The following is a 26857-nucleotide window of genomic DNA, read 5'->3' on the forward strand; positions in this document are numbered from 1 at the left end:
ATAGACCTCCTGCAGAGGGGGACCCAGTGTGCAAACCCACAAGCCTCCCACAGGTCCACGTACACAGCAAATAGCTGAGCAGTGTAAGAGTCTCGGCTGCCTCTGACTCATTCCCTACCTGTTCTCCTATTGACCTCCCTCTTTTTATTGTTCCTAAAGAACTGCAGAGTAGCCTGCCAGGGTTCACTGTACTCACCACACAGAGTTTGGGCTGCACGCAAGGAGTCTGCTGTGCATGCCAGGGAGGTGGCTGGAGGAGGTGGCTGTCTGGTGACATTCTTTCCTCCCAGGTGGGCATTGCACTGCACTATTCCACGCTTTCTACCATGCTGTGGATCGGAGTGACTGCCAGGAACATCTACAAACAGGTGACCAAGAAGGCCCTGCCGTGCCCAGGTGCAGACCAGCCGCCGTACCCCAAGCAGCCCTTGCTCAGGTATCCATGACTGCTCACGGGCCCCCTCCATCACCTGAGCCCAAGAAACCCATGACCTGCCCAGGACATACCTTTCAGGTGTCCTGTAAACATTCCTCCCCAGGCTCCAGGCTGGAGATGATCTGGCCTGATTAAGTGACCTGAGCGGTGGGCACAGTAAAGGGGCCGGGGGAGTCTGGGGACAGAAATTGGGAGGCGCTGTGCTGAATATGGGAACCAGTAGCATGGGGTAGTGGAGCAAAGTCCTGAGGTAAATGGGTTTAGTCATGGGGTGAGGCTAATATAGGGATATTATTATGTATGTGTAATATATACATACATACACATGTGCTTGGGGCAACTTAAGAAGCTGCATGGGCAACTCTGAGCTGCCCAGTTATTGACAGAAGGCCCTCCATGCCTCCTGGAGTGACCACATATGGGAACTGGGCATTGGTGGCTTTGATTTACTTCTGGTCTCAGCAATGCTAAGGCACCTGCTCGTAGCTGATAGAAAACCTTTGCACGTTCTAGCATTAACTTCATAGTCACTGTGCACTGTCATATTGGTACCCTATGGATTAAGGAGGCTCTGTTCAAGCTATGTCTACCTACCCCCTTTCCTCGGAGAGAATTGGAACCACAGACATGCTGGGGTCCTGGAAACATGGAGCCTTGAGGGCAAAGACAGCAGGATGGTTGCTCCCCTCTTTCCAGGGTCAGAGACAGAGAAACCACAAGAGGAGGAACCACAGGAGCCCTCTCACTTCCCTTAGAAATCAGCTGTGCTGCAAGACAACTGAAAGTTACTTTCGATGACAGCAAGCCTGTAACCATAGTAGATGGCAGTCACCAATACAAGTCCCATCTCTTTGTCACTTGCTCAAGACCAAACCCCCAACACTGTAGTCAACAAAAGCCAGATTCAAGAGTAGCCTGCCTAGGAGGCCCTCGGCATAGGTGCTACCCTCCATAAAGCAGGAGGCCTTGCCTGTCCTGTAGGCCACTGAGGTTCCACAAGTACCCTTCTTGGTCAACAGGACCTGATGTGCTAGGATGGTCTATGGTACTAGGATCCCAGCAGCCATTGGTCATTGGCATGTCTGACCCTTCCTGTCTTCCCCAACCCCTTTCCCCATGGCTAGCTGTGGGTTTGGTATACATACATTCTTACATACCATATGCACCTTGTATGTAGGAACATGCCCATACACATGGGAATGCTCATGCCCATTTACAGTCCCTGCAGATACAGGTTGTCCACATACACATGCATTTGCACGTCCACTGCAGGTTCAGTCTCTGCAAGTTAATGTCATTCGCAGGTGCAGGTCAGGGATTATAAGGGGTGTCAGCTTCATTCACCACGGAGGGCTTGCTTCCCTCTGCTGATTTCTGACCTGGCCTGGGGCTGGAAAGGAGATTGCTGTGCCTGGCCCTTCTCGGAAAGACGTGGGGCTAAGGAAAAGGAAGGGGGACCCTTTCATCTCAGACCTCATGATGGCCCCCTGACACTTGACCTCGGTTGTTAACTGAATTGAGGGATTCCGGAGACCAGAAAAGTACTTCTGGGTCTGTCCCTGAGATCTTTTCAGAGATGACTAATACGGGGTGCGGTAAGGAAAAGGACAGTCCCATCGTGAGTGAGGGCAGCAGCATACTATCGGGCTGGGGTCCAGATGGAATGAAGTAAGAGGGGATAACAGCCAGCACGCACAAGCCTCATCTTACTGAGAGAGTACATCCATTCTGGCCGCCATGGCCCATGGACACCAGACTCCATCTTCTTCAGCTTTAAGCATACTCACTCCACTGGCTCTCCAAGGAGCGTCCATGTTTTCAGCCCCAGACTGAGGCATCCCTTCTCCATCTTGTTCTAAGGCTCCCAGCTTCTTGAACCGAGCCTCTAGGGGAGCCTCTGCCCCTCCAGCATGCAGACGGTTGTGGTTGGACTACACAGCCTCGACTGTGTAAGTTGATGTAACAAACCTCCCTTTAGATAGTTTTCAAATACAATAATCTTAACTATAGACATACACGCATTCATTCTATTGCTTCTTTATTCTAGAGAACACTGACTAATTCACCCTCCATGTCCTCTATCATGGCAGCCTCTATCATGCGCTCTTTGATCCAGCATCTCATTCAGGTGTCTCTTCCTGAGACCACAATGGATATCTCTCTAGGTTTGCATCCTGCCCTGGTCCCCAAATGCATAAATTCATATCAACATCCACTGGAATTAGTTCCAGAGTCCCAGGAACTTCCACAGTCTCTGGAAAGAACCCTAGAGATGCCCACCAGGTGCATGTCCTGCTTAACTGCTCTCTAGACATAATACTTGAACACCGCTTCTCACCGCACCCTGGGCCACCACAGGCAGAAGAGCCGAATCCCATGGGTGCGGCTGGTGCGTTCTGTTTACTATGTGTAAAGGCCACATGGCCAGCCTAGCCTGCAGGTTTCCCAAAAGAGGTACTAAGAGAGCTGCCCACATGTATAGCAACCTTCCCTTCAGTGTTCCCTGAGGCAACACTGCAATCTCCGTATTCTAAATACATTCCCTGCTCAGCTTTGAGGAGACACACTCACCTTGGGGAAACTTTGAAGAAAAATAGAGCCACCAACGAGACCTAGGACTTGGGCAGGGAGTGCTGAGCAGGCCTGCCGCCCTCAGGGTTAGTGCTAGGTGCTGCACAGGCTGTGTCATTGGGCACCAGCATGAGGACAGATGGCTCTGACTCCCTAGAGCTTTCACATGTGTGTTAGGGTTGTTTCAAGGAGAGAGAGGGATGCATGGAGACCTAGCAGGAAGCAGCTGAGTGGGCCTCATTGCCAAGGTTAAAACCAAGTATTTGCTCCTCATCCATGATTGAGGTTCGTAGTTTCCATGACAACAACAACAAAAAAAATCTAGATTCTCAGCGGGGATTCTGTGAACTTAGTGATTCACCTGGTCTCATCTTCACTTACTCTGAAGATGTACATTTGAACACACACACACACACACACACACACACACACCCCCGCATGCACACACACACGCACACACACGCAGACACACATGCACGCACACGCACGTGCGCTAATACAAGCTAACTCATAAAGAAGATTAAGGACCACTCTGAGCAACTAATGAGCAGCCAAGCCCTCAGAGAGTGGCCCCTAGGTGTGTGGAAAGGCAACAACTGAGGTCTCTTCCTCATCAGTGTTGTGTCTTGAAGAAGACATGACCAGCCCTGCTGCCGACAGGATCCTGTCTGGGGCCACGTTAAGTGGATGCTCAGACATAGAGTTTATGTCCCAGAGACAAGTCACCAGAGGCCAAAACCCCACAAAGGGATAGGCTAAGCATCCAAACATGCTCATAGCTCTGGGCCAAAGATGGAGAGCACTGGCCTTGGGAAGTCTGTCCGGTCATTTCAGTTCCCTCTGCAGCACGAATGATGCGGCCTGTCGAGCATGTAAGGAAGCATTCCAAGTCTACAGACACAGCCTCCTTTCTATGTATGGAAATCTTTGATAATTTGCATTGCGGAAGTCTTGGACCTCCTTGTTCACATTTTTTCTGAAGTTTTTTTTTTCATTTTAAATATTAATATAGCCAGATGTGGTGACTCATGCCTATACCACCTGCCCTCAGGAGGCTAGAGCAGGGGGATTATCACAAGTTCAAGACCAGCTGGTGATATGTAGTGAGTTCCAAGCCAGCAGAGATGACAGAGTGAGACCTTGTCTCAAAAATAAAAATAAATGTAGTACAAATTGAGATTTTCTTAATTCTCATTTCTAATCACCCAGTGCTTGCCTACAGAAATGCAACAGGTTCTGTGTGTGGATCTTGAGTTCCAAAGGTTTTTGGTTAATCCCCAGGAGCTGTGTGCATGTAATGATTGTGACACTGTTGCCTAGGGACGGGGTTGCTTCTCCCAGGCCCTTCTGAATGCCTGACTTTCCTTCTGTCTAGCTAACTGCTCTGGGCCAACCTCCAAGTCAGTTTTGGCCTTCTCTCTTCTCGTAGTGCCAAGTAGGAACCAGCCTTTGGTATATTCCCCTCCCCTCTTTATCTGGTATATCATCTCTGCTTTCCCCCACCCCCAACTCTGGTTTATCATCGCTGCTTGGTCCTTCTGTGGGAAGAGGCTTGGTTTGTCCTTCTTCCTAGTTCCTAACCATGTGAAATTGGGGGATTCATTTTTTATTAAAATAGCTGTTTCATTTCTTGTGTGTGGCTTTGCCAGGTCCCAAAGGAATATTGTGTGGTTTTTCATTCTTCTGAAAATAGTTTCTAGTTTTCCTTGGGATTCCTTTCCTGGTCTTTGGCTACTTAAGAGTGTGCGGTTTTATTTTCACAGTTCATTAGCTATTGGAAGACAGGAGGAAAGAACTGTAAACATGTGGAGATTTTTCTTTTAATAATGATGAGAATGGAGAAATTCCAGGCTTGGTTATGGGGATTGTGGGTGGGGGTTGAGGTTTCAGTGGCTCAGACTCTGTTTGTTACAACCAAGAGACATGCTTCATTTCTTACTTCTTATTTCATATTTAGAAAATTCTGTGTGTGTCCATTGGCTCTGTGACCAGGGAGAGGGGTAGAAAATGGGCAAACAGAAGGTAGTATACCTTACCTTCCAGGTAAATCTAGGCTATGTCTGGACTGGTCACTACTTGCTTTCTTGGAGTAGGAAGAGGAGAGTGGGGTGTAGAACTGTGTTGTTATGTGCTCAGTGGGAACTACAGCCTCTAAAGAATACCAGAGACTGAAGACCCTGAACAGAGGTCACCCAGACATCATACAGCAGGCTCAGAGCCTTGATAGGGGCCTCTGGCACAGACACGGCTATAGATCTAGTGGGAACACCCATCCTTAGTCCCATTTCAAGCCTCTGTCAGTTAAGAAACCACTTGTAGCCAGAAGAAGCATTAGAGAAATCCAGAAGCAGAAAGTCTCAAGAAAGAGAGTCTTCCAACCTCAGCTAAGGAACTGAGGGTCTCTGACAAAGACAGTCTGGCTTTCCCATTGAGGGGTGGCTGACCTTGAACAGGCCTTACCATGTGGGACACATACTGGAGAGAAATTATGCTGGGAGAAGGAAGGTGTGAGGGATGGGTAAAGCCTGAGTAAAAGCTGAGCTGCCTGATTGAGAGGGATACCAGGATTGAGCATTGCCTACCCAACCCATGGGAGATGCTGTGCCAGCATCCCAGCCACCTATACCTCTGATGGTTCGGAAACACCTAGCCTAGCCGAACATTATATCCCAGTTCTCACAACTAACATCCTGAGCTCACTACACTGTAGCCAGATCTATAGCCAAGCACACTGAAAGTACAGCTGGCACACATCAGGACAACTCCCACCCCACCCCGCCCCATGCCCACACAGAAGTAACTACCTAATAAGGCCTCCTCTTAGAGGATACCATATAGCTCAAATGTGATTGCAAGCACAGGCCTTTCTCACAGTCTACTTGAAATTCTTCTCTCACAGGACCAAGATTCCCCACAATGTCCATATGGGACCAGAATTCCATCCCCTGGTGTCCATATCCTACAAAGGTGTCCCCAGACATGTTTACATGGAAACAGAAACTTGTCCACAATCTTCATGTAAAGCCAAGATCTCCCCTTATTAAGCCAGACCCTCCTCCTCCTCAGTATTACCATTGGACCAGAACCAACCCCCTCATGTCAATATGCAACTATAACCTACCCTTCTGTATCCAAATGCAACCAAGATCTGCCCTGCGGTGCACGAGTGCACACACCCACATGCACACATCACATGGAACCAGTTCATTATCTAGCATCCATGGGGAACAACACCAATGCCTCCCTCCACTTCACATGGGATCAGGACACTTCCCTTTTCCCAGCATCCACATGGGCTCTCTTCATTTATCAGAGGCTGGCATCAAGTCCTACTCATAAATATTGGCAGAGTGGCCTTTCATCCGGTCTACTATATATTTATTGACTTTTCTTTCTATAAATCTCCTCTAGTCTGAGTTGAATACTTTGAAGGAATGCCATAGGTAACTTACTCTTGTGAGTTATGAGTGACCATGAGGGTCACTCATCCTTGTGAGTTTCAAAACCCCACAGTCACATGTCATCGAGAGCAAGCCAAGACTCAGGACTCCAAAGCAGCCACCATCACAAAATGGTACCTCTGTGCAGAAGGACACAGGACAGAGCCTACAAATTCAGAAGACCCATTAACTAGAGTCAATGAGAATCCAGAGCAGATGTCTATTGTGCAACTCTTCCTTGTAGGGCATTAACAAAGGTCCCTTTAACGATGGTAAGACACCAACAAACTAAAGAAACAATTCCACTGTAGCCTAGCTTAATGAATCAAGCTTGTTGGAGTCACTTACAGAATTATAGGTAAGGGCTTACTTGCTATGGGTGACTCATAAGCAAGTATGTCATGGAAGCCCACCCAAGCATGAGTGAGGACTCAGAAGAGAACGAGTCTATCTGTAGAGCTACCTCAACAATTGGAAGTCAGCTCAGCCCATTTGGAGTCTTCCCAGCAATTGTTACTGCTTACTTAGCCTATAAATCTTGTAAGTTGCAGGAACTTCCTGAGCCTTGCAAATTTTGTTTACTTCCTGAGTCTTAAGACCCTTCCTTTAACCTCCAGTAGGAAATGTTTCAATTCAGAGAAAACAGTTAGTAATCATGTCCTAGATTTTTCTGGGGTCTCTGGCCCATTTCTTCCTCCAACAGTTAAATACATTCTGCTTCCATCTAGGAAACCTGACATCCATGATTCACTCAAAGTTCTTTCTGGGTCTAGTGTCTGAACACAGTCTTGAGCACCTCTCTCACTTAGGAAACATACTGCTACCTGGCATATACAATGTTACTCACATAAACAGCCTTGGGAGGGTGGTTCTGCAGGCTCAGTGCTGGGCACAAAATAGGCCTAAGTAGACCACACTAGGATCCAAGTTCCAGGTAAGGGCCAGTTGCCAGAGTTACCCTCATAGAACAGACTAACATCTCCTGCACTGGGTGTATGTCCTCCAGTGAAGACTGGCAGACTTCTCCATCTCTGGCTACATGGCTACACAGGGCCTGTCTGCCTAGAAAGTTGCTGCAATCATCTGCCTTTGAAGATGTTTAGAAAGGTGAAGTAGAGAGATATTGGGTAAGAAATACATAAACAAACAAACAGGGCAAGTGTGGATACTATCCCCTGGGCTGAGCTTTCTTACAAGAGTAGGGGCATAACTAGCCCCCCACTTCTGGAATATCAACACACTTAAGACTTTACATAAGAGCTACACAGGACTTGCTATGTCCCTAATGTCTTGTAACATTAGTTGACCCATTTCTCTGTTCTGTCTTCTGTTAAGCTATGCAGTCTGAATATCATAAGCAGGACTCCTGGACAGAACAGCAATCAGTCCTGAGCACATGATTAAATTTTTACAACCATTGTGTAAGTTACACCAGTTACCTTAGTGGGATAGTGGCTAATTTCATAGACTAGGCCTGCTGGCCACCTCACGTACTGCTCTCCCAATCCCGACAGTCTGCCCTCGTTCAGGAATGGTCTCTGTGGACATATCTTGCCACATTTTCTCTACCCTCCATCAGCTTAAGGGAAGCCATTTCTGAGACCCAGAGAATGTCTTGGGGTGGTTTGTACCTGCGCAGGAGCCAATGCCCAATTGTCTACGTATAATAACATCCTAAGTCTTCAGTCTGTCTTGCCTCTTCTGATGGCTTCTCCCTAAGTAGTATCCATTGTGGTAGGCCCACTAGTGGTGTTTCTGTTTAGAAGAAAGTTACCAGCAGCCACAAGAAGATTGCAGTCAACTTCAAGAGCCAGCTTTGGGAAACGTCATTTGTTTCCTCCCGCATAATGAGGACAACTTTGCTGAAGCCCCAGGGTGCAGACATGTTAGCAGAGTGACTCCTGAGAACCCTCATCAAGAAACCCCTTCTTGGGCAACGGCAGAAAACTCTGAAACTTACCCTTATTTCTAATGTTCTTATGTCTAAGAGCCAGCCAGGGTTGGTCTGCATACAGAGCTACAGACCCTGAAAATGGCCAATGGGACAAGTTCACCTACCTCTGTTGCACTTGGACCTCACGCTCAAGGCCAGCCTTCGAGAGACCTGTGCTGCAGTGAGCTGTGGTCTCATGCAGGCAGACAGATGCCAGGCAGGGGACAGGGACATGGCTTAACCTCCTCCTTGAGTGGTCTACTGCTCTAAAGACTGTGGGATACACTGGGATGCTGACAGATGCTGAGATCCAGAGCTAGACAGCCTAGACTTTTATGAAGGTGGTTGCCTCTAGAGGCTGCTCTGTATCTGACAAAGCATCCCTGCTATCCTCTCCCACCTTTCTTCCCAGATCCTTGAGTGCAAAGGCAAAAGGTCCTTAGAGTTAATGTCCGGGCCCAGTTTCCCAGATAGAGAGGTATGGGAGCCTGCACACAGCTATAGCCAAGCTTTCAGGATTCTCAGCCCCACATTCTTTTTTTTTTTTTTTTTGGTTCTTTTTTTCGGAGCTGGGGATCGAACCCAGGGCCTTGCGCTTCCTAGGGAAGCGCTCTACCACTGAGCTAAATCCCCAACCCCTCAGCCCCACATTCTTACCCCACACACTCTGGAGGCATCCTATCATATCTCCCAGACACACAGTCCAGAGGCCACAACATTGACCTAGCCTCATTGTCTGCAAGTGAGCAGGAAGACCAGAAAGTGCTGTCTAATGCTTCCTCAGATGCTCTCACCACCTCCACGAGAGCCTTCTCAGCATCCCTGGATGGATCCAGAGGATTCCGAATCTTGGTGGACAAGTGAAACCATGACAGGTGTTCATATGCAGGAAAAAGCCTTGAGTCCACACATGGGAAATACATCCTGGAGCGGATTGGGCCCAACAGTATAAACTCTCATCACGGCAAAAATGATCCCATAGCCCAGCCTGTGTGAGCCTCATTCTAGAAAGTCCTTGGGAGTGGTGCCTTAATGTTGTATTGGTCTCATTGCACAGCTGCCTTTCTGAACAGTAAGATGTCACAGTTGTAGGTGTCATCTGGTCTCACTCTACACTTCATCTCCAAGTCTGTGTCTCTACCTGTCTTCTCCTTGCCTAAAGCACTTCCCTCCATCACCACTCGTGCATTGGATGCACTTGGGGGTACACAGGAACCTCAAGTCAACCTTTCTATGCAAGTGGATGGGAGTGGATCAGTGCCTTAGCTCAAATTCTTGCCTGAGTTCAGTGTAGAAATCCCTCTGAATATCTCCCCATAAATCCCACGCCTCAAGGATGTAAAGGTGGCAGAGGGCAGAGCCAAGATCTCTTCATTTCTTTCTAACTGCCCTGTTAGAACACCCTGACAAAAATCAATCTGGGAAAGGAGGGGGTGGTTTTAGCTCACAGTTTCGGACTAGTCCATCACCGTGGGAAAGGCAGAGTAGGAGGAACTCAGGATTCTCAACCCCAGACACTCAGCCACATTGCATCCATAGTTAGAAAGCGGGGAGTGTGGAATGGCCGTGCTTAGCTTTCTTTTCTCATTCCAGGTCTGAGGCCAGAAATGGCTCCACCCACATTCTGGGTAGACTTTCCACTTCAATTAACCCAATAAAGGAAATTCCTGGGGTTGGTGATTTAGCTCATGGAGAGCACTTGCCTAACAAGCACAAGGCCCTGAGTTCAGTCCTCAGCTCCCCTCCACCAAAAAACAATTCAAAGAAAATGCCTCACAGGCGCTAGAGAGGCGACTCATGGGTTAAGAGCACCGTCTGGGCTCAATTCCAAGCACTCAACCTGGCAGCTAAAGAACCATTTGTAAATCCAGTTCCAAGGACTCTATTGCCCTCTTCTGGCCTCTGTGGGCACTGCATGTATGTGACGCACAGATAAAATCCTCTACACATAAAATAAAAACAAAGGAAATTTTCTAGAAAGAAAAGAAAATCTCTCACAGGCAAACCCACAGACTGACCTGATCCAGACAGTCTCTCGCTGACACTTCCTTGCTAAACAATTCCACATCCTGCCAAATTGACAATGGAAATCATTGGCTTCTGAGCTGTCACTGTCTCTGTACAAGAGGTCTTCAAGATGCCCAGTAATGCCCTGGGCTGCATTAACCCTATATCCTGACCACTTTCCTTGGCAACCAACCCCAGCACATCCATGATACCAACACATCACACATGCTTTCTGGGGACTTTGATCTCCTCCAAGAGCAGAGATTAAAACAACAGACTCAACAATCCTCTGCCTGCCTCAGCTCCCAAACCCCTGGGATTAGTTGTTCATCGAATAGCAAGACCCCTCCCATGGCCACAGCACTGGACCGTGTCTGAGAAATGGACCTGACTCTTGATCATTTCCCTCCAGCTCACGTTAGTGGATGCCCTAATGTATCTGTGGCCTGGCTTGCTGCCTCTTCCAGCAAGCATGCAATCAATGAGTGTGCAAGGGTTTTAGTGTATAAATAGGCATGTGTTGAAGTTGTGTGTGCATGCATAAACAGGCATGTGTATGTGTGTGTAAGCCTGTGTTTGTATGATACATGCATGCCAAGTGTGCACTGTGTGCTGTACAAATGTCATTCATGTAAATGGTGGGCTCAGGAGTGACCGTAGAGTGTGGTAAGATTGTGGCTGGGTCTGAGCCCTCTTCCACATTTTCTCAGGATTCTGGGGATGAATTTATTGCAACAGGTACACCATTTCCAATTGGCAGCCAAGTGACTGGAAAGGCAGGGCTCCGGGGTGTGTTAGTTGGTGTTTCTTTTGTTGTGATAAAACACCATGACCAAAAGGAATCTGGAGAGGAAAGGGTTTATTTTTCCTTACAGCTTGTAAGCCCCATATCCAGGGGAGTCAGGGCAGAAACTCAAGACAGGAACCTAGAGGCAGGAACTGATACAGAGTCCATCGAGGACTTCTGCTCACTGGTTTCTTTTCTTCGTGACCTGTTCAGCTTGCCTCCTTATAGCACCCAGGACACAATCCCGGGTGTGGCACTGCGTGCAGCGAGCCTTTCCCACAGCATCAAATATTAATCAAGGAAACAGCCTAGGTTTCCCCACAGGCCAGTCTAGTAGAGGTACTCTCGCAATTCAGAGGGGTCCCTCTTCCAAAATGACTCTAGCTCGTGACAAGTTGACATAAAAGAACTGCCACATGGGACCACAAAAAACCACAGGGCTACAGAGTAGGAGGAAAGACTCAGCTCCCAACCAGCCTCCTTCCAGAGCCCCAACACCACATCACATGCTAAGCTTCTCTCTCTCTCTCTCTCTCTCTCTCTCTCTCTCTCTCTCTCTCTCTCTCGCATGCACACACACATATGATGGAGTGCTTGCAGAGATAAATGTGCAGGAATGTGTGCCCTGCAGCAGAGAAGAACCTCCATGCCTATGTAGCCCCTAGTCCCACTGGCCTGATTTTAGAGTGCCCCATAGTCTGTGGTTTGCCATCCAAGTTTATGATCCTTGCACTGGTGCACCTTGGGCCTGAGCTTGAGATCCTGGGTTTGTTTCATTGTTTTATTTTTCTCATTTTTTTCCTGTGCACCATTCTTTATGGCCTGTTACATAACTATCCACAATATGGCTCATTGTTCCACCTCACTATGCAATATGGTGCTGTGGTTGGTCCAGCCCTGCTGCCTCCCATAGTCTTGGGCTTCCTGGTCCCACCTCCCTGTCTTTATAGCCCTGGCTATGTGATTCTAAACTGCTCTGTCTAGAGGTTAGCCTTTTGAGGGCCTCTCTTCCTCTTCCTCTGACATACTGGGACTGACCTCAGGCTAGACAATTCAAGCTGCACCTGCCCTGTGTCAGGTAGGCGGATGATTCAAAAGAAACCTAGAGTCATTTGGGGCCTTGTTGGCTAGAGCTGAAAGACTCCAAACAGAAGCCTTCCTGCGAGGGAAGCTCTGGGTATCAAATCTGATACTAGGGGAACATGACACAAGAGAAGTTCCCAGGGAATACATCTAGGGCCTCCTCAGGGCAAGCTAGGAATCAGACCCAGTGAGGAGAACATGACCAATACCACTCATGAGATCCATTGGCAGCCAGGACAAGGACAAGACAGATACTGGGGCCATGGCTCACACAGCCATCATTGAGTGAGGTGAGCTCTACCATAGTTCAGCACCCACCTTAGTAATGGACACTAATGCAGAAAGAAAATCAATGGCTTGGCCAAGAGGCACCTCGACGGCCTCTGACGCCCTCTGCTGACAAAGCCCGACACTGCAGGCAAGGCAGGAAAAAGAAAGACTGAAGTTGTGACAGTGTTCCGTGATGGCTTGGAGCTGGAACTCTGTAGGGGAGGATCAGTCTTCCCAGCCACCGACTGTGAGTAATGACTTCCCTTTGGACAGATGACGCTGACACTGGAAGAACCAGTTTCCCAGGACAAGGTCTGCAGGCCTGCAAAGACAGTACTGGACAGTGCTGAGTGACCCTGGTGGGACCTACAGCAGTCTTCAGTCTCCAAGTAATGACTGAAACTCAGGGCCACTAATTCCCTGTGACTCCTCTGGGTCCTGGGCTTGCAAAGGAGACCATTGATTTGCCTCAAACAGAGCAGACCCATCATCTTTGTCCCATTGCTTCCAGGAGCCTGCAACAGCAAGGGGTACCTGGAGGCTGGACCCTGTAGATATCACGGGGAATGTGACTGCCTTCCCACTCAGAATGAGGTCTCAGGCGACCCTGTGCTCAGAACCAGGGCTTTCTGTGTCCCCACCAGCCATAGAAAGAGCAGAGAGTCCCTGTGCATGATGTCATGCAGGCTGGCTCTAGACAGCCAGGTACTGGCTGGCCTCCAGAGCCCAGCAGCCAGCTCTGGACAGAACCTGCTTTGGGGAGTATCTCCCCTTTGCCCCTGGCCTACATAGGTTAAACGTCATCCCTACATATCAGCCACTTACTTTTTACAAAGGCCCTACTCTTCTTGGGAAGAATGTGTGTGTGTGTGTGTGTGTGTGTGTGTGTGTGTGTGTGTGTGTGTGGCTTCATGAGAAAGTGTCAGAGTTTTTCTTAGGGAACAGAGAACTGGAAGGTAGTATTTTCAGCCCAAATAGAAATACCTTAGCAGCCACTGAGCACTATGCATAAGAAGCCAGCAGACCATCATGGCTCAGAGCCTTACTCTGCGAGGTATAACTTTTACCAGCAGTTGTCCAGGCTAGCTGCTTTGCCTGATTCATGCCAAGCCTGCACCTCTACAGTCTTTAATACCCCCTCCCCACCTGAAAATCTGTCCTGTCATATCACTGTCTGCATACGTGGTGGTCTTTCCCCGAAGGCGGAGATCAACCTGACTCTATATAGCTAGACAGTGCCTCCATGCAGGGACTGCTATTGGGTGGGTGTTAAGTCTATTGTCACAGGATTCTTACATTTCCTGGTGAAATTAAGCTTTGGCTAAGACCTGCTACTGGGACTTTGCGCTGAGTACTTTGTCTATGGCTAAATGTGAGCCTGCACCAAACTAGAACATTAGGGCTAGGGAAGATGGTTTGTCAGGAAGCAGCCCAATTTGTATAATGCTGTCACAGAGTAAGTCTGCCTGCCAGCTGAGAGAAGGGCAGAACCATGGCCAGAAAGTGGGGAGTTGTTCTGGCTGGAGGTGGAAGGAAATACACAAAAACTTCCAGATTGCAATCTCAGAAAGCCAAGGGGGAGGATAACAGGATGTGTGGGACTCTTAGCGTGTGGAAGGCATCGTGCTGTGTAGTGGCACACGCTAGCAGGCGGCGTGATGATGCAATAGCATCCTTGTTCATCACAGCGGTAGGGAACTCATGAGTGAGCTGTGATTGGAGATCCACCCAAAGCAGGTTCTGTCCAGAGCTGGCTGCTGGGCTCTGGAGGCCAGCCAGTACCTGGCTGTCTAGAGCCAGCCTGCATGACATCATGCACAGGGACTCTCTGCTCTTTCTATGGCTGGTGGGGACACAGAAAGCCCTGGTTCTGAGCACAGGGTCGCCTGAGACCTCATTCTGAGTGGGAAGGCAGTCACATTCCCCGTGATATCTACAGGGTCCAGCCTCCAGGTACCCCTTGCTGTTGCAGGCTCCTGGAAGCAATGGGACAAAGATGATGGGTCTGCTCTGTTTGAGGCAAATCAATGGTCTCCTTTGCAAGCCCAGGACCCAGAGGAGTCACAGGGAATTAGTGGCCCTGAGTTTCAGTCATTACTTGGAGACTGAAGACTGCTGTAGGTCCCACCAGGGTCACTCAGCACTGTCCAGTACTGTCTTTGCAGGCCTGCAGACCTTGTCCTGGGAAACTGGTTCTTCCAGTGTCACTGTCATCTGCTCAGAGGGAAGACACTACTCTCAGATGCCTAGAAATCTGGTCCTATACTGCCCTGGAGACCAGTGGGGGATGGAGCCCCAAATGGGGCCAAACCGCAGCCCACCTGCTGCAGCTCACGCCAGGATTCACCAGGAGGTCAGTGAGTCCCACTCCACACCAGATTCCCACCTGGGTAGCCCTCTCCTATGGCACAAGCACTGGGTATCTGTCACCACCTCAGATGAGTCCTGGCTTGCTTTTTTGTTGCTGTGATAAAACATAGACCAAAAACAGCTTGGGGGAGAGAAGGGTGTGTTTGGGTTAGAGGTCACAGTCTATCATTAAGAGAAGCCAGGGTAGGGATCTGGAGGCAGGAGATGAAGCAGAGACCATAGAAGACTGTTTGCTGTCTGGCTTGCTCGTGCAGCCCAGACACACCTGCCTAGACATGGCACTGCACACCGTGGGCTGAGCCTTCCTACATCAATTACCAATAAGACAGTGCCTCAAAGACCAACCCGATCAACGCAGTTCTGCAGTTGGGGTTTCCTCTTCCCCAGTGGCTCCAGGTCTGTCTTACATTAACAGCTGACGCTGATTATGACAGGTGTGTTCCACATCCCCTAGGGAATTTCCCGAAGGCATTTCCTGCTAAGACAGTGGCCTTCTCCCACCCCCTCCCAACAGTTTATGATGAAAGCCTTCACCACTAGTCCTCTGCTGTACCACACTGCACTATCTAGACACCCTCCAAGGCTATAGCCCTCCACCTGTGCACCTACTGTCTGCAGTTCATCACCCTCCATCTATCTCTACCCTCCTTCCACGGCCTAGCTCTACCCACCTGGCTATCCATCCCTGACGCACACACATGCCCATCCATTTGTTTGCCTTATTTTGTACTTTCCCAAGTGTGCTGCAGACCTCATAGACACACCAAAACCGTCGAGCAGTGTCTGTCTGCAGGGCTTCCCCACTGAGTGGAGCTCGCTTATGCTTAAGTGGGTAGTGTTCATGCACGCCTACCGAGCCCCAACAGATGCAGACAGAGAACCTGACATCCACCTAGGTAGCCATCAGAGTCCATTCTATGGGCAGTTTATGGGAGGCTAAGCACATCGTGGTAAACCGTGGTAAACCATGAGTGTATTCGATGTAGGGAAGCAACCAAGGGAAATAAGGAGGGTGACATCCATGGGATACTAATAAGTGACCTTGAGCCACCAATCCGAATGGTGCTGCCTGGGGCTGAAGAGCTGCAGGAGTCCGTCCTGCTGCAGGTGGGGTGGCCTCTGTGTGAGCTATGTCCCCAGCAGTCTGCTGTGGGGGCTCTTCACGTGTGCGAGCTCTTCTTAATCATCTCCTACTTTATTATTTATCTGCCCGCTGGCTTTTATTTATTTTGCTTTGGGTCTGATAACTTTCACAGTCAAGTCCCAAAAGTGTCCTTATGGCTGGCCCTAGGCACCTCTATGAGTGATATTTTTTCATCACACATTGACTCTGCCTGGCTTAATGCCTGGGATTAATAAGATCACTCGGGGCTGGAGTATGGTTCTGTGGTAGAGTGCTTGCCTACAATCAGAGCAAAAAAACAAAGACAAAACAAAACACTCCAGTGTGCAGCCTTTTGGATCAAACATGGTTGCCTCAGATGTTTCTGTACCCATGTCCTGTGAGGTCAGATACACAAATCCCAATCATGTCCAAAATGCGGGATTACCAGAGATTCATCTTGGTCTTTCAAGATGGATCTGAATAATCCAATCACTTACACTCCCAGATAATTATAGAATCAACTTTTCAACTTTCACGAGAAGAAAATCTTCCAGGGCTGTAGCTGTGGTAAGTTTATGCCATTTAATGTCATATTTATTTCTCGATGTCCATTCGTACTCAAATATAAAAATTGCATCTGTGTGTGAACTCTGTACCTCCTTACATTCACACGCATGTCCTATAGAGCCTACAGAATTTCTCATGCAGTTTATCTCATTATCTACAAACAGAAACACATCTTCTTCATTTTCATCCTCATCTGGTGCAAATTCTCCCCAGGTGACTTACAGACTTATAGATACTGCCCTCTATGGTGGTTGGCTGAGTTTGAGAAGGAATAAACACTATTTCTACTCGATACTTTCCCTGAATCCAGCTAAAGATCTCACCATGTTCTCCACACTGCTGATATGCCGAACTACATTGCTAAAATGTATGAATAACAAACCAGTCCAGAGTCTTACTTCCATAAAGTGCTAAGACTCCGTTTACTGATACATTACTAGAGAGTTAATTGCAAAGAACTACAGGTACAATCAGTTGACCTCTTCAGTGCCTTCTGTTTGGTTTTTGACATCAGGTCCCATTGACCTCAAATCTGAGAAAACTTTTCCTGCCCAACCTCTCCAAATTTGTCATATGAACAAGCATATATAATACTCTACCAGCAATCCTACTGAGTGTATAGATGTTAAAATCCGTTTTTATTAGACAGCACACTAAAGCTTGTTTTAGTTTTGTTTAGGGTTTGGTTGGTTAGTTGGTTTGTTAGTTGCTTGGTTAGTTAATTAGTTGAATAGTTGGTTAGTTGGTTGATTGGTTATTTGTTTGTTTGTTTGGTTGGTTGGTTGGTTGGTTGGTTGGTTGGTTGGTTGGCTGGTTGGTTGGCTGACTGGTTGGTTGGTTGGTTGGCTGACTGGTTGGTTGGTTGGTTGGTTGATTGGTTGGTTGGTTGGCTGGCTGGCTGACTGGTTGGTTGGTTGGTTGGTTGGCTGGCTGGCTAGTGAGTTGGTTGGTTGGTTGGTTGGCTGGTTGGTTGGTTCGTTGAGAGGGGGACTGTGGTTTGTTTTCTTGAGACAGAGTCTTGCTATGTAGCCCAGGCTAGCCTTGAACTTTCAGAGATGCTCCTGTCTCTGCCTTCCAGGAGGTATGTGCCATCAGATCCAGCAAGGTTTTCTTTTTTCTTTTCTTTTTTTTTTCTTCTATACAATATATTTTTATCATACATTTTCCCTCCCCCACTTCTCTTGGATTCTCCCCACATCCCTACACACCCAAAATTAAAATCAAAACAATGAGAAAAACAATAAGATCAAAAAGAATAGAGTTTTGCGTTGGCTAGCTACTTCCAGGCAAGGGGCCTGCCTGAAGTGTGGTTGACACTCTCTCTCTCTCTCTCTCTCTCTCTCTCTCTCTCTCTCTCTCTCTCTCTCTCTACTGGAGAGAATTGATTTTTCTCTTTGCCTTTGGCTATCAATTCCAGCAAACTTTTCTTTTCTTTTTTTTTTCTTTTTTTCGGGGCTGGGGACTGAACACAGGGCCTTGTGCTTGCTAGGCAAGCGCTCTACCACTGAGCTAAATCCCCAACCCCCCAGCAAACTTTTCTAATGCCTTTGTTTTATTTTTCCCAAGTAATATATCCATTTCATCAAAGTTACTGAATCTGTTGGCATGCAGCTATTCACTACATACCCCACCCTCCCGATTCCTGTCATTTATCTGTAGAGTGCATAACAGTAACTCTTTCTTAAGATTGGAAATTAATCTCAGTCTTTTTTAATTAGTTTACTATCACTATTGTGTGCACGATGTATGGGGGAGGATACATGCCATGGTATGTGTGTGGCAGTTAGAGGACAACTCTATGGCACTGGTTCTCTGTGTCCACCAAGTTATTAGGGTATTATTTGGGTTACAGAGATCAAACTTGGGCTTGCAAGGCCGGGTCACTTGCCCACTGAGCCATCTCGTCAGCCCTTCTCTAGTAGTCTGAGTTTGCAGCTTCACTGCCTTTTGCTATCGGGGAGCAAGTTTTCAGGATTTTTTCCCCTCATCTTTATCATCTTCATCAGGTGGCAACTTTGGGTCGACCTGAGCTTTTGTTTTTCTACCTTGTCAAGGTAGACTTTAGATCTTTCTCTTCTTTCTAACGGAAGATCGGAATCTATAGTTTTTCCTTTCAGCCCCACTGTATCTGCAGCCAAGAAATTTTAGTGTGATATATATTCTTTTGTGTTGTTTGAGGTACGTCCTTTATGATTTCATCCTTATTCCATGAATAATTTATAAGTGTGTTGTTAAGTCCACAGTATCTGTGGTATCTCGATCAAAATATTGCTGTCTAACTTATTTATGGTTCAAGAAGATGCTCTGCATGATTTCCAACCTTCTGAATGTTTGAGTCTTCCATGACATATACCTGTTGAAGAGCCCGTAACACACTAGAGAATGCCACTGTTGTCATGGTGAATATGAAAGAGCACATATAGGGTACCAGTGCGGTCATAGTAAACGAGCCACACACAGTGAAGAGGGATGTGTGCATACCACTGTTGCCATGGCGAACAGGCCAGTACACAGTGAAGGAGGGTATTTGAATACCATTATTAATATGGTAAACAGGCCACATACAATGAAACAGGATGCCACTGTTGTCATGGTGATCGGCATATGCCCTGCGTACTTACCAGTGTTGTCTTGCTGAAGCAACCACACAATGAAAGATGTGCGGATGCCTCCGTTTTCATGCTGAACACAGCACGGGCTCTGGAGGAGGATGCGTGGACCATGGTTGACAGGTCACACACAGCAGAGGAGTATGTGAAGATGTCATGGCTGACACGGTGAGCACACGCACACTGAAAGAAGATGTGTGAATGTCACGGTTGCCATGGCACATAGGCTACCCGGACTGAATGAAGATGCGTGGGTGCTACTTGAATTTGGATGAATAAGCCAGACATTCTGGAGAGCAATGTGTAAATGCCACTGGTGTCATGGTGAGCAAGCCACAGTGACTGGAGGAGGTTTACACTGGTGACCCTGTTTAGTGAGATGTGTTACAAGGAGTCTTGAGGCTGACTTCTTCAAATACTATGGCTCTATTTCCTCATTGAATTCTGGTTGATTGTTCCGTCTCTTGCTTTTTGCCAACTGCAACTCGGGGAGCTACTATTTCTCCTCTATGTCTATCAGAGTTGTTCTGGTACTTCGAATCCTCTATTGGCCGCTGCCTCCCAGCCAAATGCAAACATCAGGCCTTCCCTGGGTTACTCCTGTCTTGCCCAAGCCTGTTTTCTCTTCTGCTGCTGGCCTGGTAGCCTTCCTTGGCCCAGAGCAGTGGTTCTCCCACCTCCGAGTGCTGCAATCTTTTAATACAGTTCCTCATGTTGCAGTGACCTCCCCCAACCATAAAATTATTTTCATTGCTTCTTCATAGCAACAATTCTGCTACTATTCTGAATAGTAATGTAAGTATCTGATGTGTGATCCCTGTGAAAGGGTTATTTGACCCCAAAGGAGTCACAACCCACCAGGTTGAGAGCCACTGGCTTACAGGGCAAGGCTGAGGAATGACTCCTCCTACAGGTCCACTTCCAGGCCCCATCCCTTCTCTATCTATCCTACCCCCAGCTGGGTCGCGCTCTCGAGCGCTCTCTCTCTCTCTCTCTCTCTCTCTCTCTCTCTCTCTCTCTCTCTCTCCTCCCCCTCCACCCGTCAACATTCTTTTCCTTGAAGTAGAATGTTTAGATTGTTAAAATGTAACTAATTTTTCACTTGGCTAGATTGTCTTCATTTACTGTTTCCTTTTTCTATCTCTTTTGTGATACTGTTTTGGTGTAGTTTCTGTTCTTTCCTCCTTCTCTGTCTGTCTTATTATAATATTTCTATTTAAAATTTAATATATTAATTATTAGCTTTTTTCCCTCTCAGTATCTTGCAGCCACCTCTGAGATTAAAAGACCCAATCTAATCACAGTCTAAGGAAAATAAAGTTGAAGTAATTGGCCTGAAACATCCAGACATATGTTGTAACTCGAGGCCACCTCCCCCTCTCTTTTTTATGTCACAAATGCCGAGTCTCACCCCCGTGTCCTCCATGAACTCAGAAAATGACAAACTTCTCTGTTGTAACACTCACCTGTTGTTTGAAGAAGTTAAAGGTTTCCCTACTTCAAAACTTACCTAGTTCCCCCTAAGCTTAGCATTCCCTGTGCCCTTCCTTCCTGGTGACTCAGCTTCCTTCAGAGCAAAATCCCACGACCCTTAGGAATGGCACGTGACCTTCTTTCACATATAGTTCACTGGAACTGTTAGCTACACTTCAGTGCACCTGCTTTATTTGATTTATTTTTAGGTAAGCTATCACTGTGTGGCACTAGTCTCTCTGGAGCTTACTGCTGGGCAGCCCAGGCTGTCCTCAAACACCATGCCTTGCCCTGCCTCCCAAGGCATGCACTGCTGTGCCTACTGCACCTTCATTCTTGAATTTGAATTCTAATAGCTGCAGCATCCCTAGAAGGCCTTCCTTCCAGCCTTTGGGTCTGGATCCCAGTTACAGTGCTTCTAGCGACATTGTATGACACTCAGGGTGTCTGTAACAGCAGCCCCTTTCTTGGGAGAATCCTCTCTGAGCTGGCCTCGAGGTGGCCCCACCATGACTCACACCATGGGAAGCTATCAGTCATGACAAGTACATCAGAACCAGTGTGTGCACAGGCTAAGTCTAGGGCACACATGCTCAGTGGGGTTGGATTCAAATAGTTATCCTATAGGCTAGATACTGAATCACCCTCAGTGAAGCTATCTTCTGAGACCTGTGGAGGGGAGGTCAGTCCATGCTACTGCCTACCCACTCTAGGGTGATCAGCTAGCTCTCCAGGGATAAGTCAAAGATGAGCAACTCTCCCAACTCCCACAGAGAGCTAGGTGGCCTAGGCTCCTCACTATAAAGCTAGGTTTAAGTCTACACCGGGCCACTGATTGCTGAGCACTGTTGACAGTAAAGGGAAGGGTGTGAGCTAAACTCTGACTGAAGACAGGTCTAAAGGGAATCCAACTAGACCACCACTCAAGACACTACTTCAGAATAAGGATGTCCCACTCAACACCCTCCATGACCGTCTTTGCCCTATGGGCATACTGGCTACACCTCTTCATATCTGCCGGGCTCCCAGCCCAAGCTCCATGAGGTCCCACTGAGTCTGCAGATTCACCGTGAGTCCCTGCTATTGAGAACCAAATGGGTAGAAAGCAGATTCCCCCATTGGACATGTCCTTGTCTCTTCTAAGGGGTGGCCTGGCCCTGAAATCCAGCCACCTCCCCTTTTTATCAGGGAACAGGGAGGATTTGGGCCATTCCCAGGAAGTCAACCTTCTGATCTCCGGCAGGTTCTACCTCATCAGCGGAGGGGTCCCTTTCATCATCTGTGGGGTCACAGCTGCCACAAACATCAGAAATTATGGGACAGAGGATGAGGACGTGGCATAGTGAGTATTTCCTATCTGTAAGCTCATGGAAAGCTGGGAGCGCTCCCCAGCTCCTCCTGTGGTCATCCCAGACCCTCGCAGAATGTGCTGACTTTGTGCCCAAGGCTGGGGAGGGCAGGGAAGGTACCCACAGTCATCTGTCATAATCAACCTCTGTCAGTGACTATCCCCCAAGGCACCTGTGGTAAGGCAATCAATCCCTTGAGACGAACAGCAAGCCATGAATGGTTCTTGGGTCCCAGAAGTCATGCAGTGTCATATCTCCCCAGCCTCTGGGTGAGCAGAAGCCCTTCTCCTAACATACTCAGCTTCCCACTGACTCTTAGACACCAAAGGCCTGCCTATTTTATAGTCTAGGATCAGATAGCAAGAGGTTGGCTGAGCACGGTATACCCCTAGAGCACAGACAGATCCAGGCCCACCCCTTACAGGTGCCCAAAGCCCTTCATCATTCTCAGTATCCCCTCAGAACCCCAGGAAGTCCAACTCTCACCCATGCCATAGTGGGCCCCATACCTTCCTCATCAGAACCTGATTCTGCTCACTCCATCAGTGGACCTCCTTGCCCCATCCACCCCAGCCTGCCTCTTTCCCACCCTGACCAACTTCCTAAGGGCCAGCACACCAGGCTAACCAACAGTTGGCTCCAAACCCTTCTAGACTGCAGTTCTGTACCCATCAACCCAAGCCTCATGGCTGTCCAATCTTGGTTGCCCATCTGTTTCCTTACCATAAAATTAAAATATTCCCTTGTAGGAAAGAAAGCCCATTCAGTCCTGAGGGCAGGGGAGCCAAGCATGCTAGCCACATACACACACTTACCTGCTTCTCCCTGCAGCTGCTGGATGGCCTGGGAACCCAGCCTGGGTGCATTCTATGGGCCGGCTGCCTTCATTACTCTGGTCACTTGTGTGTACTTCCTCTGCACCTACGTGCAGCTGCGGCGTCACCCAGAGCGCAGGTACGAGCTCAGAGAGCGCACGGAGGAGCAGCAGCGGCTGGCAGTGCCAGAGACTGGCCATCGCCATGGAATGCGTCCTGGCACACCACCCACCTGTGATGCCCTGGCTGCCTCGCAGCTGCAGAATGAGCATTCCTTCAAGGCCCAGCTCCGTGCCGCTGCCTTCACGCTGTTCCTGTTCACAGCCACGTGGACCTTTGGAGCTCTGGCCGTGTCTCAGGGCGACTTTCTGGACATGATCTTCAGCTGTCTGTATGGCGCCTTCTGCGTGACACTGGGACTCTTTGTGCTTATCCACCACTGCGCTAAGCGAGAGGATGTGTGGCAGTGTTGGTGGTCATGTTGCCCTTCTCGGGGAGATACCTCCGCCACCAAGCCCAGTGCCCACCCCACACTTGATGCCAACGGGGATGCGCTGGGGCATACAGCCTGCTTGCAGGACTCACCATGCCCTGGAAAACTCAGAGGTTTTGGCCATCCACCAGCCAGCCACTGCAAGATGACCAACCTGCATGCTGCCCAAGGCCATGTCAGCTGTCTGTCCCCTGCCACCCCCTGTTGCGCCAAGATGCACTGTGAGCAGTTAATGGAGGAGGAGGCCCATGTACACATGGGTGAGGAGGACGCCTTCCCACACGATCACCATCTGCATGACCCTCACCTGCACAGGTGCCTCAAGGGCAGAACTAAGCCCCACTACTTCAGCCGGCACCAGGCAGCTGCAGCTGAGAGGGAATATGCCTACCACATCCCCTCCAGCCTGGATGGCAGTCCCCACAGTTCACGTACAGAGAGCCCCACCAGCTCTCTTGAGGGCCCGATGGGGGTGCACACATTGGCCTGCTGTGCCCAGGCTGACCCCTTTCCCATGGTCAGCCAGCCTGAGGGTGGAGACACAAGCCCTGGGCTCTATGGCTGTCCCCCACGCCTGTCCCCAGGCCCTGCCCACTTGGAAATGCTACGAAGGACACAATCCCTACCTTTTGGGAGCCCAAGCCAGAATGGGCTACTCCAGGGTGATGTTCGAGAAGGCCTGCCATTTGGCACTGATGGGACAGGGAATATCCGAACAGGACCCTGGAAAAATGAAACTACAGTGTAGCCAGGTTGAGAACACAACTCCTTCACCAGTGCCACCATGTGTCCCTGGAGGAGCTTCAGAGCAGGGAATGGCCCTTTGCTTTGTGGGGTTAATAGGCTGGGAGGGTCATCAAATGACCAAGTGGTTCTGAAATGGTTCACACCCCTTAGCCATGACCTCTTTTATTGTGGAAGAACCCATTGGAAGAACGCTGGGCCACGTACACCTCTCCTGGTCCCCAGGAGGGAAGTAGACCTCCATAAGCTTGTCACCTGCTTTCTGTTTATAGCACCTGCCCTTGCTGCCGGGAGGGAAGCTAGGAGAGCCCCTCAGAGACTCCAGCTGGTGTTCTTGCCTTTGGTAGACGTATGTTAGGTTTTACTCTAGGGACCACAGCCGTGGCCCTCAGAGCTCGCTCGCACTGGGCAGTTTCCTGTCTCCTGTCATCCTTGCGTTACCTCACATCTGCATCTTCACAGGGGGCCCACCCTGGCACCTCTGCCTGCTCACCACCTGCACCTGTATGGGACATGGCCCTGGCCTGATAGCCTGAGGTCATTTTGGGTGCTAAGGATGGGCCTGGTACGGAGCCATGGGGAGAGGAAGCAACTAAGGGCTGTGGCCTTCAGGGAGCTGGCTGCAATCTCTCTGGGCCTGTGCTTTTGAAAGTCAGCCACTGTCAGACTGGATTCTGTTCCAGTGTGAGCATGTAGTAGTCAAGTTCTCTGACCCCAAGGAGGGGCTAAGTGGGGTGTGATGTTCATCACGGATGAAGGTTTCTTACCACAGACGAAGCTTTCTTTTCCTTTTTGCCACTTTCACGAACATTTTGGGTACAAAACCCCACCTCAAAGAGTATATTTCAACAATGAGCCTTTTGTAAAAGCAAGTGTCTTCTCCTAGGGGAGATCCCCACAGAGGTGAAAGCCCAGAGATGCCAACCTGTGAGACTGTCCACCTTTCCTGTCTAGCTTTCTCTTCCCAATTTGTAGTCCATATGCATACATATGTGTACACACACACACACACACACACACACACACACACACACAGGCATACATACACACACACAAACAAACCACACATGCACATGTTTGTATGTACACACATGTGTAAACACACATGCTTATACACATTTACAGTTACACCAGGCACACCACATACATGTGCATCTACACACTTGCTCACCATGTACATGCATGTGCACATGCCTGCACAGCACCACACATATATGCACACACACTGCAGTGTCCACATAGAGACACACTGGTGTTCATATGCACCCACAAACAATTAGTGTGTATCATAGCCCTGAGTGCTGGGTTTCTTTGCAGATGTGGGCGAGTCTGTGACTTGCTTCACAGAGCACAGCCTTCCTGATAACCGCCTCAGAGAACAGGACTTGGGTAAGTTCCTAGAGCATTGGGGGGGCAGCACATTCTGCAGCCTGTGGTGAGCAGTGCCATCTAGAGGCAGACACTCAGTATCTGAGTAAGGAGACTGACAGGCAGATCTGACATCTACAGCTCCTCTGTGATGTCCCTGAAAGCAGCATTCTGTACCCATCCCTCGGGTGGGTAGCCAGGGACCACCAGGCTGTTTCAGCTCCTGTCACCAACAGACTTCTTTACCTGCTTGCGTAGCTGATGTGTGCAGAACCCACCATGCTGTGTACGTACTGTAGATACAGACCATCCAGAGGAAAATACAGTGTTTTACATTGTTTGTCCTTGGTCAGGCTGGTCAATAGCATTTGTGTGTGTGTTTCTCAGTCTTGACAAGGAAGAACAGTGTGGGAGAGGCCTGGACGCCATCCAGGCTGCTCCCCTGGGTCCACTCCCTCATCTTTTCTACCACGGCGCCTCTGGGAGAACAGAGACACCTCTTCACCCAACCAAAGAAATTCGGCATTAAATATTGAACCTGGCTATGTTTCAACATTGATTTAGATCCATGAGTCCATTTGGACCAATGCTGCAACGGAGTCCCATAATGTCCTGTGGGGGAGTGTAATGATTTGCAGCGTAGGTGACTCAGAACCAACCTCCCTTAGACTGAAACTTGTCTGTGCCAGCTTTACGGGCTTTCCGTTGCCATTCCCTTTCCTTCCTTCATGAGAATGCACATGGCCAGCATGTAGGTTATGTACTCTGAGTATGCACATTAGTGTGTGAAGGCACAGTCATGCCTGAATTCTATGAGTTGTGAGTGGGTGTTGTCAGAGTCATGTTACATGTCCATCTGTACGGAACGTGTGTGTGTGTGTGAGAGAGAGAGAGAGAGAGAGAGAGAGAGAGAGAGAGAGAGCTCTTCACAATGAGACACACACACTCAGCCCAGCCTCCCTGCACAGGTATTTCATAAGGTTATATCCTCAGCACACAGAGAGGGTATGACAGCTTTAATCACATCAGCAGTGATTCTAACTATGGAGGCTCTGCCTGTCTAGAGACTAGCAGTGTCTGCCGTGTCTCCCACGGGGGCACTCCACAGCCAGACACCGGCGCTGCCTAGGCAGATCAAGGACACCTCTTGGATCTATGAATGAGTCACCTCTTCAGGGTCTTTGAGCAGCTGAGCGGCCCCTGGAGCTACCAGAAAGAAACTGAGATGGGATCTACGTTCCATCTGCCTGAAACAGGCAGGCAAGACTGAAACATGGGAAGATGAGGGAGACTCTGGGCCCCGTCTTCAAAGGACAGTCAGCTTAGAAGATGTAATGAGGCTGTCAGGGCTGTGGGTCAAGGCGCAGCCTTGCCTGGAGACCTGTGGATGGATCCTTCTGCAGGAACATAGTCCTATGTATTTCTTAGTAATTCCTG

The 26857-nt window shown here is 48.8% G+C and overlaps 1 protein-coding gene across 3 annotated transcripts in view; it reads left to right on the forward strand.

Annotated features, from left to right (window-relative positions):
- The window catches only part of Adgra1 (adhesion G protein-coupled receptor A1), a 43652-nt gene extending 17892 nt beyond the window's left edge, over positions 1 to 25760 (forward strand). For 2 of the 3 annotated variants that reach the window (XM_039101254.2, XM_039101253.2), the window contains 3 exons: positions 291 to 436; positions 21895 to 21993; positions 22832 to 25760. In XM_039101254.2, the coding sequence (XP_038957182.1) occupies positions 291 to 436; positions 21895 to 21993; positions 22832 to 24056 (1470 nt within the window). In that variant the 3' untranslated portion in view covers positions 24057 to 25760. Of the gene's footprint in view, positions 1 to 290; positions 437 to 2296; positions 2386 to 21894; positions 21994 to 22831 lie in introns of all 3 variants that reach the window. The other variant, XM_039101255.2, reaches the window with a different exon arrangement.
- Positions 25761 to 26857: the final 1097 nt, after the last annotated feature.

The sequence above is a fragment of the Rattus norvegicus genome, chromosome 1 (genome assembly GCF_036323735.1).
Source record: "Rattus norvegicus strain BN/NHsdMcwi chromosome 1, GRCr8, whole genome shotgun sequence".
NCBI classification, from domain to species: Eukaryota; Metazoa; Chordata; class Mammalia; order Rodentia; family Muridae; genus Rattus; species Rattus norvegicus.